At 40.4% G+C, this 16,084-nt stretch overlaps 1 protein-coding gene across 4 annotated transcripts in view; it reads left to right on the top strand.

The window, feature by feature from the left end:
* Positions 1-16,084, top strand: part of DOK5 (docking protein 5) — a 358,181-nt gene that overhangs the window by 294,024 nt on the left and 48,073 nt on the right. For all 4 annotated transcript variants that reach the window (XM_013060172.2, XM_004759883.3, XM_045082055.1 and 1 more), the window contains 3 exons: positions 10,471-10,585; positions 10,671-10,790; positions 13,766-13,955. In XM_013060172.2, the coding sequence (XP_012915626.1) occupies positions 10,471-10,585; positions 10,671-10,790; positions 13,766-13,955 (425 nt within the window). The remainder of the gene's footprint in view (positions 1-10,470; positions 10,586-10,670; positions 10,791-13,765; positions 13,956-16,084) is intronic.

Genomic DNA, 16,084 nt, shown 5'->3' with positions numbered 1-16,084 from the left:
TTCTTTTAATTTAACAAAGACTTTATTTTTACTTCGGGACACTGCAAGACTTCTTCTGAAAAATTTAAAAAAAAAAACACAAAACAACTGATTTGACTACTAAGTAAAACTGATAACCAATTGATCATTATGTATTGGACTAGGCAATCTGGTCTTCTTTCTTCAAAAACCAACATTATTGTACAGCGAGATTTGAGAGGAAATCTCTATGAAAATTCCTGGCCAAAAGAAAATCGAACAGAGGGTCTGTTAAATAACTTCTGCTGTGGCAACCATTCCAAAATTTTAGTAGCCTATAGCTGTGCGTCTTTATCTCCTGCCCTCGTTACAGGAGGGGTCTGGGTTGGCTGTGGGTGGACTGAGCACAGCTGGATTAATTTCACTCAGTTGAGATCCATCCATCTGTCTGAGTGTACAGACAGGTGAGATCCATCTCTCTGTACATTCAGAGATCCAGGAAGGTGGGGAACATTATGCTCATAGTGGAAGGTTGAAGCTTAAGGAGGGTAGAACTCATCTAATTATGCATGCATTTAGAACATCTTCTTGGACATGGCCTATCAGGTCATGTTCTGTTAGCCAAAGCCAGTTGCGTGGCCAAGTCCAAACTCATTAGCAAAGAGTCAGAAGGACTGGGGAAGAATGGGTGCTTATGAACAAATAACTCCATATGGTAGAAAATGGAGATTACTACAAGGGGCAGATTTTACCTTTGGTTTTATTTTAAATTCCTCCAGATCCTACAGACAGAATTATTTTGCCAAGTCTTATCATTGTCTGATCTGTTCCAACCTCCATACTTAGAAGCACACTTTACGCATCAGAGAACTCCCTATTTAGTGTTATCTTTTACCAGCAGAATTTTTAAGGAGCCACTGTCTTCTGTGAATTTTTAATTGCTCCATGATAATTTCTCTCAGAAAGAAATGGCCCCAGGATGTGCAAAATCAGATTAAGCCTGACGCTAAGTGGGGCTCTTGAAAGTAAACATACAGTTTCTAGAGAAAAATCAAGCATTTCAAACGTCCTAATATTGACATTTTCAGTAAGCTATGTAGATATTTCCAGACTTTTTTGATAGCTACCTGTTTTTTAGCTTCGTTTCAAGAGAAAAATCTCTTGAGCCAGTAAGCTTAAATATATTCTAGTAAATGAAAAGTGAGGCTGAAACTGAGAGATCACAGTTTAATTTGAAAAGGTAAGCAGACTGGTAACAGCCCCCCAAATAAACAGAGTTATTTTAATTGCCTAACTTGGGATCGGCTATTGTTTTAGCATGGAGAGTATATAAAAGAATAGGTAAAAAATATTTCAAGTCTATTTATATACCATTTTTAACCACAAAATTCAACTTCTTTTCTGCTTTCCAGACTCTTCTCTTAGAGATGAAAAAGTGTCTGGACCTGCCTTTAGACCTCTCTTTGGAATAGTTCTTTTGTCCTTTAAATCCTGTTTCTCAGAGATATTTCAGATATTGGTCAGGAGGCTCGAAATACTTTATTGTCTTTCTCACGCAGGAAATGCAACCATGATATGAGCAAAAAAGGAAAAAGGAAAACAAATGATGCTTTTCAGAAGGGTGACCTTTGGGATTTCAAGTGGGAACCAAGCCTTTACCAAGTTTCTGTCACAGTCTGTTGTCATGCTTCTTCCAAGCCCGTGGGAGCCTTTCTGGGTGCCTCTAGGACCTTTAGGTCCATTGAGTCCCGTGCACTGTTGACTCAATAGAAAATGAGATGAAATGAAACTCAGTTTCATCTAGGATTAGATCAATAGTGGTAGGTTTACGGTATTTTTCCTAATTTTCAGTCATTTGTCATTTATTCATTAATTCTTGTTGTCACCGTAACACCTCTATTCATGTTTACTTAATCTTTTGCTTTCCGTGAGCTCACTTCTCTATTGGAATAAATTCACCACAGGAGCAGATTTTCTTACTACCCTCAGCAGAAGACCAGGATCTCTGGCCATCAACAGGAATTAGCATTTAAAAAGAAATGCAATGGAAAGAATATAATGTTCCTAAGTTCTAACTACTATTTGCTACAGAAATTTTTTTTAATGTGGTAAAAAACACAAAGCGTAAAATCTACCCTCTGAATAACTTTATAAGTATACAATACGGTATTGTTAACTATGTGCCCACTGTTGTACAGCAGATCTCTAGAACTTTTTCACCTTTTATGATTGAAACCCTATGCCTATTGAACACCTACTTCTGGTTTTCCCCTCTCTCCATCCCCTGGCAAGCACCATTCAAATTCCTGCTTCTGATTTTCCCTACTGTGAACTTTATGAGTGGAATCATGTAGTATTTGTGCCTCTCTGACCAGCTTATTTCATGTAGCATGATGTCCTCCAGGTTCATCCATGTTGTCACAAATGATAAAATTTCCTTCTTTTTTAAGGCTGAGTAATATTCTATAGTATTCTATACTATAGTATAGAATGCATATAGTATTCTATATACTATAGAATACTATACTATAGCCTTCTATAGTATGCATATACCATATTTCTTAATTTATTTATCCATGGCCATTTAGGTTGTCTCCATGTCTTGGCTGTTGTGAGAAATGCTGCTATGGACATGGGCATGCACATATCTTTTTGAGATCCTGTTTTTATATATATTTATATATATGGTATACTCAGAAGTGAGATTGCTTGATCACGTGGTAGTTCTATTTTTAATTTTTCGAGGAACCTCAATCCTGTTTTCCATAGTGGATACACCAATTTACATTCCCACCAACAATTCACAAAGCTTCCAATTTCCCTTCTGTTTTTTTGGTTTTTGTTTCGTTTTGTTTTTCTTTAAAATTATGGCCATCCTCACATGGGAGAGGTGATATCTCATTGTGGTTTTGATTTGCATTGCCCTGAGGATTAGTGATGTTTAACAACTTTTTATATACCTGTTGGTAATTTCTAGGTCTTCGGGAAAATGTCTGTTCAGGTCTTTTGCTCATTTTTTTAAATTGGGTTGCTTTTTAGCGATTGAGTTGTAAGGGTATTAAGCCCTTATCGGATATGTGGTTTGCACATATTTTCACCCATTCCTTAGGTTGCCATTCATTCTGTTGATTGTTTCCTTTGCTGCACAGAAGTTTTTGTTGTTGTTGTTGTTTTGCCCCATTTGTTAAATTTTCAATGTTATTGCCTGTGCTTTTGTGCCATATCTGGTAAATCATTGCCAAGGCCAGTGTTACATTTTTTTTCTTCTATGTCTTCTTTAGGAGTTTATACTCTGAAGACAGCCATTTAAGTATTTAATCAATTTTGAGTTGATTTTTATATAAGATGATGACCCAACCGCATGCATTCACCTGTGGATACCCAGTTTCCCAACTCCATTTGTTGAAGAAAATCTCCTTTCCCCGTTGTGGGTTCCTGGCATAGATGCAGCAGCTGAGCTCCTTATTTTTTTCCGTCAGTCTGTATGTCTGTCTTTGTGCTGGTTCCATCCTGTTTTGGTTACTCTAGCTTTGTAATATGTTTTGAAGTTCAGGAAGTGTGAAGCCTTCAGTTTCATTCTTTCTCAAGATCATTTGACCACGTATTCAGGGTCCTTTTTATACCTGCAAATAATGCAGCAGGATTTTGAAAGAGATTGCATTGAATCTGTAGGTAACATTAAGTAGTATGGAAATTTTATCTTATTTACTTATTTTTTTAAGATTTTAAAATTTATTTTAGAGAGAGAATGTGTGTATGACCACAGGGCTTGGAAGAGCAGAAGGAGAGGGAGAGAGAAAAGTCGCAAGCAGACTCCTTGCCAAGCGGGGAGCCTGACCCTGGGCTTGATCGCATGACCTGAGCTGAAATCAAGAGTCAGACGCTTAACTGACTGAGCCACTCAGGCAGGCGCCCCACATATAACCATATTAAGTCTTTCACTGCATGAACGTGGGATGTCTTCTCACTTATTTATACCTTATTTAACTTTTTTCAGCATTGTTTCGTATTTTTCAGTGCATAATTTTTTTCTTCCTTAGTTACATTTATTCCTAAGTAGTTTATTCTTTTTAACATTCTTGTAAATGGGATCATTTTCTTAATTTCCTTTTGAGATTGTTCAGTATCTAGAAACACGATTAATTCTTGTGTGTTCATTTTATATCCTGCTACTCTACTGAATTCATTTGTTATTTCTAACAGGTGTGTATGTACGTGAGAGAGAGAGAGCAAGAGAGAGAGACAAATCTTTAGGATTTTCTACATGTAAGCTTATGTCATCTGCAAATAGAGATAATTTTACTTCTTCCTTTCCAATCTGGATGCATATAATTAAAAAAACAATAATACAAAGAGACAAACAATAGAAATCAACCCAGATCCTTCATCCTCCTCACTAATATACATACAAGGATATGTATGTATGCAAGCATGCATGTATAAACATTATTTTTTAATAGAAATGAAAATAAACGTGTGCCTGGGAGGCTCAGATGGTTAAGCGTCTGCCTTCAGCTCAGGTCATGCTCCCAGGGTCCTGGGATCAAGTTCTGAGTCAGGATCCCTGCTCCGTGAGAGGCCTGCTTCTTCCTCTGCCTCTCTCTCTCCCTGTCTCTCATGAACAAATAAATAGTCTTTAAAAAAAACAAACAAACAGGAAATTGGAATAAACTATGTCTACCATGGTGGTTTTTTTGAAACTATTTCTGTTTTGAATATGATGTTTTAACATTTTATATTTTAAATTACAGTTTGGCTTCAGTTGAAGTAAAGTGTGCTGTAAGGATTTAGCTTGTGATGCTGTAACAGTGAGTGTGACTTCAAAGGAATACATAAATCCCAGTAATGGATTAAGCCCTTGCTTTGTTCAGATGTACAGGGCCTAATTCCAGGTAGCCGAGTACTAAGATAACATTCTCATCCCAAACATGCAATTCTCTTATTCATGCATTGTTTTCCTCTGACTGGATAATTTCAAAGGACTTGTCTTCAAGTTTTCTGGTTCTTTCTTCCGTTCGATCAGATCTGTTCTGAACCCTGCTTGTGACTTTTCAATTCAGCTATTCTCCAGTTCAAGACTGGATCTTTCCGTGTACAAAACCAGTCCAAAAAGTCTGAGAGACTGTTTTTTTTCAAACATGTGGATCCCAATCTAAACTTACAAAGGACACGAAGAAACAGGAAACATAGTGCAAAGTAACAATCTTTAGAAAATGACCCTAAAGAAATGGAAGTATATGAATTGCCTGAAAAAGAATTTGAGATCATCATCATAAAGATGCCTCAATGAGCTTAGGAAAGCAAATGTTGGCCAGATTAAAAGGGGGAGGAATGGAAAAGCTTTGGAATATTGATCTCCTTAGGTCCACTGACTTTGCATGAGCTGCACAGCCTTATGGGGAAGGTGGGCGGGGGGATGCGGGGGGGGAGGGGTACTGCAGAGAAGGCTTATCCTTGAGTGCACATGTCAAGGGTAGGAGGACAAATGTTCTAACATACAAGATACTTCGTCCTTGCCAAACGAAGTATTCTTCCTCAGAATCTTTGCACTTTCTGTTACTTCTGCCTGGAGTGGCTAGCCCAGTCACTCAGTTTTTCAGATCCTTTGGGTCTCTGCTCAAATGCTCCCTTCTCTGAAAGGACATCCTTATCCCCTTTCCTAAAATAGGAGACTTCTCCTATCGGAGCCCACGCGAAATCCTTTTTCAAATCTTTGCTTGTCCTTATAGCACTTCCCTATCCCTGCCTGGTGAAATGGTTCTTTGCTTATTTCCTCCCTTTAAATAAGAATAAACAATAAATAAATAAATATTAATATACAATGAGTTTTCAAAATTTGATGAATGGGTTCCAAGAAGATTCTTGAAGAGGCAATGTGGTTCTCCTCCAGCTGTGTCTAAAGCACTCCCTCCTTGATGCTGTTATACCTTGAAGAAATTTTTGCCTCTTATTTGTGAAACTCTACACAAAAATGACATAATTCATATAGAGTTTAGGGTGTGTCTTTTCTCTTACAAGAGAAAAGAAAATAAAAAGAAAAATAAAACTTCTGACTACAGAGTCTCAGGAGGGACTTTTCCTAAAATGTTTTGAACTTGGTAAGAAATAACTTCTGATCTGAGACATAAGGAAAAGACAAGAAATTCAAACTGAAGGTGACCTGAAGGTATTGCCTCTCCTTGGTCCTGAATGCCCGTCTTCTTTGAGGTCACATTGAGGGTCCAACGCAGTCACTTTTGATAATCAGATATGCTCATTAGCCCCCATTTAAAAATAACATTCGGGGGCGCCTGAGTGGCTCAGTGGGTTATAAGCCTCTGCTTTTGGCTCAGGTCATGATCCCAGAGTCCTGGGATCAAGCCCCACATCGGGCTCTCTGCTCAACAGGGAGCCTGCTTCCCCCTCTCTCTGCCTGCCTCTCTGCCTACTTGTGATCTCTCTCTGTCAAAGAAATAAATAAAATTTTTTAAAATAAAAAAATAAAAATAGCATTCATGTTATACAAAACCCTGAGACCTTATCAAAATCTATGTTTGCTTCAAAAGTGATTCTTTAGGGGCAAATTATGTCTTTGTAAAAAGAACATTAAAGGGGGGCCTGGGTGGCTCAGTTGGTTAAGCATCTGCCTTCGTCTCCGGTTATGATCTCAGGGTCCTGGGATTGAGTCCCGCACCAGGCTCCTTGCTCAGCCGGGAGCCTGCTTCTCCCCCTGCCTGCTGCTCCCACTGCCTGCTGCTCCCCCTGCTTGTGCGCGCGCTCTCTCTCTCTCTGACACATAAATAAAGTCTTTTTTTAAAAAAAGGAATATTAAAAAAAATACATTCTGCTTTGACGTCTTATATAGCTTTTAAAGTGACTTGTAAATATACCTGTACATGTTCTTATAATTTTCACTCTAGCGTGTATTTTGAGGAAGGCTCTGTTAATGGACTAGTGCAGACTGCAATTCTTTTGAAAGTAAAGAGGGTATGTGGGTGGTGGGGGGGGGTGTGTGAAGCACGCGCTCATTGAGATGTGATTCTGAACTGTTGCCTTAGACCCTCCTAGTCCTTTGACACAACAGACATAATCCTGCCTGCTCTGTGAACACTCACCTCCCCCGAGCCGGGGGTGTTGGGTTGCTTATAATCTAAACCAATTTCCCAAATGGGTAATTGTGTTCTGACTCATGCAATTCTTCCTACATTTTCTGACCCTTTTGGGTGACATTCCTTCCTCTTTACCTTTAATGGATGTGTAATGAAATGACATATTTCAAAATCATCGCTGTGCCTCAGGTTAGGGTGGACTGCTTTTATATAATGTCTCAGTAGAGGGTTCAGAATAAAGGCTGGGGCACTCACGCACTGCTTCACCCGCACCCTCCCCTCCACCCCACACCAGCGAAAAGAAAGAAGTCCTCAAATATGAGATGACCTCCCTGGCTAAAGATTCTCTGGGCTGAAAGTATTTAGGGTCAGTCTTTAGTATTTCATATGGTGAAGAACACAGCTATTAGGGTGAGGTTGCATCATTCAGAGCTTGGTTCTGCCATTTTTTTGGCTGTGATCTTGAGCTCATGACCTTGACCTTTCTCATCTATAGCTTCTTCAGCTGAAAATAACTGACAATATTATCTATCTTGCACAGTGTTTATGAAGTTCGAATGAGACACATCATGTAAGACTGGTCTAAGCACAGTGTGATAAATGGTGCAGGCTCGATTAATGTTGACTCTCAGATGATTATCATTGATTCAGCCCGTCAGTAAGCCATTGATAGGTGACTCACGTCTAGGTGGGTGTTGGAGAGATCGATGGATTAATTACGATAACAGATAATAGAACAAAGCTTCGTACAGCATACATGGGAGCGGAGAGAAGGCAATGAGTAATTCCCACTGAGGTCAGGGCAAGTTTCCCCAAGGAAGTGGGCCTTGAAAGAAAAGTGAAATCTCCCTGGAGAAAGAGGCATTCACCTTGGAGAGGCTCTATGCAAGTAAGTTTGTGGGTGTGTTTGGTCTTTGGTTCATCAATCCACATATATTCATTGAGTTCTCGCTATGTGGCAAGCTCCGTGTTAGATTCAGGGACACAGTGGTGAGCAAAAACTTAGGGAATTTTCATTCTAGAGGCAAGACAGGCACAAAACCATAGCCCATGTGGCTGTCAGAGGACCTTGAGGGCAAAGAAGTCATTGGAAGATAGAGCTTGGAGACTCTGATTAGATGGAGGGATAGGAGGCATCCAGTAGGGCTCTGTGGGTAAATGAGATTTGAGCTAAGACCGCTAAGGTGGGCACAAGTGAAGGAGAGCGTAAGGAAGACTCTGTGCCAGGAGAATCGTGGTGCCTGCTGAGGCCTGAACAAAAGCCAGTGTGGCTGGAACTTATGACTCATCCAGAAGGTTTAAGGGAGGAGGCTGGTAAGGTAGCTGCCGGGAAGACCACAGAGGGCCTTGATGGTTACCCTAGGGCTTGGCTTCTTGTCCCAGGGCAATGAGAAGTCACCAAGCTTTGTTTTATGCACAGAAATATTGGTATCGGACTTATGTTTGAAAAGATCATCTGGATGCTGTGTTTATAGTGAATTATGAGGTCACATGGAAGTGAAGACACCAGTAAGTAGTTGAGGCTATTAGTGCTTGTTTTGGGGTATTGGCACAAAAATACATAGACAACAAATAAACAGTTGCAGGACACCTGGGTGGCTCAGTCAGTTAAGTTTCTGGCTCTTGATTTCAGTTCAGGTCATGATCTCAGGATCGTGAGATGGAGCCCCATGTCAGGCTCCACGCTTAGCGCAGAGTTGCTCAAAATTCTTTCTCTCCCTCTGCCCCTTCCCCTGCTCACAGTCTCCCTGTCTCTAAAATAAATAAATACATAAATAAAATCTTCAAAAAATCAATAGTTGTATCTGGTAAACTCTGAGGGATTTGGAGTAGCTGGAGAATAAAGTCAGTGGTGTTGAGCTGCTAAAGCTACCTACTGAAGTAGGTAGTGCTGTAGCTAGCTTTGGGGGAACACTGATGTCTTAGTCCATTTGGGCTGCCATAAAAAACACCATATACCATTAAACCACAGCAATGTAATTCTCACAGTTCTAGAGTCTGGGAAGTCCAAGTTCAAGGCACTGGCAGATTTGATGTCTGGTGAGAACTTGCTTTCTGGTTCATGGAAGTTATCGTTTTGCTGTGTCTTCACATGGTGAAGGCAAGAGGGATCTCTCTGGGGTCTCTTTTATAAGGACACTAATCCTGTTCAGTAGGGTTCCACCCTCTAGACCATTCATGGTCCAAATGTCCCATCTCTTAATACTGTCTCCTTGAGGGGTAGGATTTCAACATGTGAGTTTTGGGAGCCACAAACATTTGGTCAGTAGCAACTGTTAAGATATTTTATGCCAAGAGATTTGCATTTATACTATAAAGAGAGCCAGTGGAGGTTAGGAAGTAGGGGAATGAAATAATCAAGTTATTTCATGTGTGGAGAATATTGGCTTTTCCCCGCCCCAACTTCTTGAGACAAGCATTCCTTATATGTAGAATAAGATGAGAGATAATACTGAAGCCAAAGACCGATGGGTGATATCTTCTTTTCTATAACACAAATAAGGGGAGGTCAAACTTGTTAACGTGCATTATTTATCTTGTAAGTACCCTGAGGCCACCCACGCCTTCTCTCAGGCAGCCGGTCATCACAGCCCTTGAACACAGCCGGGAATCTGGATGTAACTGAAGGAGGGACAGCGATTTTGGAAACACAATAAGCCAATACCCTTGGTGGGAGGGGGTTGGTTTATAAAAGTGTTAACATCATGAAAGTTTGTAACAGGGACCAAGAGCCTGTGGGAGAGAGGAAGGAAGGAGAGCATGTGTGATGGGGAAGGCTTTCCCTATTGATAAGAAAAAGGTGATACTTTGCAGGGTAGCATGCAGACTCTAACAGAGGCCTTGTGAACCGCTGAGGAGCTCGGAGTAAGCATGGAACAAAACCACCATCTGTCTTGGAATATAGGACTTGAACCCCAAGTAGAGGGGCATTTTGGGGACTACTGACATTCCATTCCTGATTATCGAAGAGTGACAAGACTCAGTTATGAATTGGGCCACCATTCCCTTCCTCCCCTGGGGTGGACGGGTATAAGTTACCTTCACGGGGAGTGCCCCAAAGGGTTGGAGTATTTGAAAGGCTTTCCACGGAGATGGGGGTATAGTTCCGAGAACTATTCATTAGGGAGAATCTTCGGGGACATAAAAACACTAAAATGAGCTTTCTATCTCTATGAAGTTTTGAGCCCATGCTATTTAATATGCTTTAGAAGACTTAAAAAGGAAGGTCATTCGCTAACCTTCCTTGCTGTGTATGAAGGATAAAACAAACATAATTCACAGCTCTCAGAAATGCACTTTGCAGTCAAGTGGTGTTCATGCGAACTGTGCCTTCCGCTCACTATGCCTCCCCGTAGTGTGGTGGTGGTGACTGGGCGTGTTCCTTCAGGGAGTGTGATCAGATCTGCACTTGTTCATTTTTCAGGTTACAGAGCTCAACAACGTGAAGAACGTAGCTCGGTTGCCCAAGAGCACCAAGAAACACGCCATAGGGATTTATTTCAATGATGATACCTCCAAGACCTTCGCTTGTGAATCAGGTTCGTCCGAGGCAGGGAGGGCTTTTGCTCTTCGCTTTTAAGCAGGCACTGGGCACGCTTGTTAATCTTGTGGACGTTTCCACAGATCTGGAGGCCGATGAATGGTGCAAAGTCCTCCAGATGGAGTGTGTGGGCACGCGGATCAATGACATCAGCCTCGGAGAGCCTGACTTGCTGGCTACTGGGGTTGAGAGAGAACAGAGTGGTATGTAAAGAAAATTCTCTCCTTCGCTCTCTTGAACGCTGTTTTTGTCTCACCACAAGACGTCTTCGTTGAGTGACATTTTTGAAGATGTAGGCAGTGTATGAAGGAGTAAAAGGAAGCCTTTAGCTGACCCAGATCCTGTATTACTATTTCAGTGTCTTTCTTTTCTTAATGTGTGTTCAACGCACAAATATGGACGTAACTGTATGAATGCCACCGGCTAGGAGCCTGGGGGAACCTGCCACGTGCCAGTGTCTGTGGCCGATGAATCAGGTCATCGGATTTTCCCGGCAGCTCCGTGAAGCAGCCGCTGTTCCTCCCCTCATTTTGCAGATGAGGAGACTGACGCTCCTGTCTGATCCCATCAGCTCGTGTCTGAAGCACTCCTGCACCTCTAGTCCTAAAATACTGATTTTTACCACATCATGAGGGGTTTTGTTTTTGGTTTTGGTCTTGAGTTTTTCACTGAAAATATCTCACTGAAAGCTTTCTGATTTTTTTTTTAAGATTTTTATGTATTTATTTGATAGAGATCACAAGTAGGCAGAGAGGCAGGCAGAGAGAGAGAGAGAAGTAGGTTCCCTGCTGAGCAGAGAGCCCGATGTGGGGCTCTATCCCAGGACCCTGGGATCATGACCCGAGCCAAAGGCAGAGGCTTTAACCCACTGAGCCACCCAGGCGCCCCAGATGTTTTTAATAGAATCCAAACTTCATGACTATTTTCTCAGGTTTAAATCCACCTAAGTCCGTGTTTTTGTTTCCGTTTCTTTTTTTTTTAATTGAAACACATGAGCCCAAATCCTTGAGCTCAGCACTCAACCTGGGACAAAGTCATTTTAGGTAATAATGATCAAAATACCCATGAACATTTCGCCAAAACTCAGTATTGGTTTACAGTATTAACCTGGAAGCGAGAGAGTATTTGTTTGCAAATAACCAAACCTTACGGTAGAGTAGATTGGGTCCTGGAGTCCTGCTCTGTGGTAGCCTAGTGACTTGATCTGTGAGGATGGAACACACCAGAAAAGGCCATGAGCCCCCGGGGTTGATGATGAACGTGGCAGAGGTGGAATTGTACTGACCCTTCCCGTGGGCACACACTCCAGCTCTCAGTAAAAAAACGCCCTTGCTGTCACTTGGAGCTCTGTCTTCATGACACGTTGACCGCTGGGACTATTTTGGATGCCCCGTATGTGCCGTAATCCCTCTCCATGGAAATGTTATTGACTGAGACTTACAAGTGCTTGGCTAATTCAGAAAAGTCTCTTTGTAGACTGGGAAGAAGCTGAGCTGTAGGGAAGCCGAGCCATTTCCCAAGGTCATACAACCAAGCCCTGGGCCCTTCGTCGTGTACCTCCCTGAATCAGGGGGCTCCTGGCTGAGAGGACGCACCTGTGTTGCCTCACGGACAGATGCCTATGAAGCCAGACGTGGGAAAATTTGCTAGGTTTTGATTTTTTAAAAAAATCTACAGGGCTCAGATTGGCACCCATTTTTTACAGATTTATATATATGAAGCTGTATCCCAATAGTGTGGCAAATGGAATCCAAGAACAGGCTGTGCCTAGGCATTCCCTTTACTGTACCAACTGTGCCTCAGTTTCCTCTTCCGTCAAACAGGAATAGGAATATCCCTGGCCCATAACTAGGGGGGGATCATTACAAAACTCAACTAAGTCCTTGAAGGCACTTTACGATATTAATTTTTGTGACTTCAAGTAATTGTAACCATCACAGGCACTCTTACGACTGTCACTGTTGTTATTCTTGAGTGAGGTAGAGTTTCAGAAGAACTTCTGAGTGAGTGAGTTGATCATGGTCTCTCTTACTTTTTACTTAAAGATGACAGTCTTTCTGACTTGTTCTGGAATTTCCCTGGGCGGGATTTTACTCCGTTAGAATATACTTTTAAAATAATAGTTGCCAGAAAGCAGCAAACAATTAGTTATCGGGAGTCGGAAATAACTTTAGAAAATTGGAAAAAGAGATCCATGAAATCATGTAGTCATGATACTCCCATTTACTAAACTGAGTAAAATCGACAAGAATTCTAATGACTTCCTTATTATAAAACAATTAATTTAGAATACCACTAATAAGATCAGTGCCACACTATTTTATCAGATAATAGGCAATCTACCGTAATGATGGATAGGTGAAAATGTGTTGGCTGTAGTAATATTTTTGCTCATGTTTCGCTTACAGGTTTTGACTCATAATTTCCTTAATTAATGAATTTTCTAGAAATATAACAGAAATACCATGACTGAACCTGTGGGGATGAAAATTTGGTTGTAGTAATAAGCCCAGTCGTTTACTGAGAATGGTCTTGGTTAAATTTTAACAGTAGTCCACATGAGCAAATGGATATTTGTAATTGGCTAAGGAGAGTTCTTGTTAAAACTATTTTAAGTACATCCATTGGATTTTCCCCAAACCGGTGGTCAGTTAAATGCATGGTATCAGCATGGAGTTCTATTTAAATAACTTGGGGTGTAGTTTTATTCATTTAGTTATGAAAATTATGAGTTGATCAATATAACTTCAATATCATTAAATCATGTGACAATTATTTTGCACCTGCATCTTTTGTGAACACAAAAATGTGGGTGTAATTAATATGTACTTGGCAGGAAAAAAATTGTTTTTAATGGTTTCATTGCTCTAGTCTTTTATTGGCATACATATTTTTTATTATGCAAATGCAAAAATTCTAAAAATGGTCTTCGCTCATGTAAATAGTGTTTAGTATATGTGGACAGCCAGACCATGTCATTATTATGTTACTTAACATGGTCTCCATTTAAAAATCCATTTTCGGGGACTGTGAATTTATGAGAAAGCTTATCTTCCTGAATGTTCAACCTAAACCTAGAGTATAAGCTAGAATGATTTTGAAATGCCTCTTTGTTCCTACAATGTCTTTGATGTTTTATTCCCGGGATTTTAGAACTAACCTTCTGTTTTTCTCCCAGAGAGATTCAATGTGTATTTGATGCCATCCCCTAACTTAGATGTACATGGCGAATGTGCCTTGCAGATTACATATGAGCACATCTGTCTTTGGGACGTCCAGAATCCCAGAGTCAAACTCATCTCTTGGCCGCTAAGTGCCCTGCGGCGGTACGGGCGAGATGCTGCTTGGTTCACTTTTGAGGCAGGGAGGTGAGTTTCATGACTGTTCTTCTGCCTTTTTCCCTCTCCCTGGGGCTACGTGTCACGTCCACCCTGCTGTGTGTTTCTGCAGCCGTGTTGAACTATGATCCTATAGGGCTCCGCATGTTCTAAAGGAGTCCTCTATGCAGGATGGCTTTATTTCCCCTGAGGGTTCTAATGCTTCATGAATGCTTCATGAATTTTCATGGCATGGTTTGATTCCATATCACCAACTGAAGTTGCATTAGGTAAAGAGGCTGAAAAGGTACCATTTACCGGGTCATACTGGACCCACGCCAGCTACTTGGGTTTTGGAAAACATCCATATTGTTATTCTGTTTATGTTTTCTCCTTGGCTCACTGTGGTAGATGATCGGTGGGAGGGGCCGTTCATTTCTGAAGGCGCCATTGACTGACTTCCTTCCGCGGTGTTATGAAGAACCCTAACACTAAGAGGTTGATTCTAGAACTGGCTTATTGTGATCAAGACCCAGTAAGCCCTTCTAGGACTTTCCCTTTTTTCTTTCAGAAGTCAATTTTGGAAAGAGAAGAGGGTGCTGATAATCTTTGGGTTGATCATTAGCTAGAAGGAGATTCATTTAAGCAGGATCTCACTCTTCTCCTCACGCACAGTTCCTCCCTCAGAATTTGGGCTTTTTTTTTTTTTTTTTAATAAACATCACAGATTAATTTTATATTTTAGAATTTTAAATGACTAAATTTTAAGAAATATAGGTGCTTCTGTAACATGGCCTGACATTCATATTCAAGCTGAAAGCAGTCAGCTTGTGATTTTGAAAAATCTTGTGTGTGTTGGTAAAAGCGAATGGTTCTTCCCAACAAGAATACAATACTTGATCTAAGGAGGGTAAAAACAGAAGTTCCACACACCTCAAACCCTTTGTGTGACAATAGGACAATCATGCTCTACTCAACTTAGTCTGCTCATTCTGTGATAAGCAAAGCCCAATTATCTAAGCTTTGCTTTTCAGAAATAATGATGCCTTTGATTCTCCTACAGCTCTCCTTGAAAGTTTTTAAGCTCTTTTTTCCCCAAACAGCTCTTTCCCATTGTTTTATTTTTAAGTACCTGGAAATTGAAATGCTATAAATGAGTCTGTGAATCTCCCAGAGATGGCAAAGGTCCTTACATTAGAAAATAAAATTGTAATTTTCAGAGCAATGTTCTGTCAGAATTACTTGTTTATTATCCTTGTGGGAACATTTCTGTAGAAAGATCAGAATTTGTTTGGGAAAGTGGGTATATTTCCCTGTTTCGGTCTCAGAAATTATTTATGTATTAATCGCTACCAGTGAAATCTATGTATGAAAAATGGTTTATGATAGAAGTAGACTTTTCTGTTGATTATATGCTTCATAGCATCTCCCACTTGTGTTTCATATTGATGCAGAGTGGAATTCTGCCTTGATCAGGATGTGTGGGGCCTATTTGGGGTAGCCCTTATTCAAACATTAAAATTTTCCAATTATTACTTGGATTTATAGGAATAGTAATAGGAAGAGTATGTCTTTCTATCACAATTTCTGGAAACTAAAACCTTAGTAAACTTTTATAGTGTCTCATGATTAATATTAAACTTTTTCTGACATTATCTTTCAGGTTTTTAAAAAATTTTTTTTAATATTTTTAATTTTTTATTTCTTTTCAGCGTAACAGTATTCATTGTTTTTGCACCACACCCAGTGCTCCATGCAATCCGTGCCCTCTCTAATACCCACCACCTGGTTCCCCCAACCTCCCACCCCCCGCTCCTTCAAAACTCTGATTGTTTTTCACAGTCTATAGTCTCTAATGGTTCCAATTTCCCCCAACTCCCTTCTCCTCTCCATCTCCCCACTCATCTCTTGCAAAAGTTTAGTTTATTCTTATTAATCTAGTAGCCTGTTAAGGGTCTAGATTATTTTAAAGACTGATCTTTCTCCTAAGTGTGATAAGAAACCACAGAGATTTTCTAAGCAGGTGTGTGTGTGTGTGTGTGTGTGTGTGTGTGTGTTACACCATATTTATATTTTGTGGACCATGGGACAGAAGTGGCAGAGGTACATATGGGGAGATACTGCGGTAGCTCAGGTAAAAGAAATGGATGGAAATTATGGATATGTTGGAGACATAAATT

The sequence above is a fragment of the Mustela putorius genome, unplaced genomic scaffold (assembly GCF_011764305.1).
Source record: "Mustela putorius furo isolate JIRA1106 unplaced genomic scaffold, ASM1176430v1.1 tig00000592_pilon_pilon_pilon, whole genome shotgun sequence".
Lineage (NCBI taxonomy): Eukaryota > Metazoa > Chordata > Mammalia > Carnivora > Mustelidae > Mustela > Mustela putorius.
This window is presented reverse-complemented; position numbering and strand designations above follow the sequence as displayed.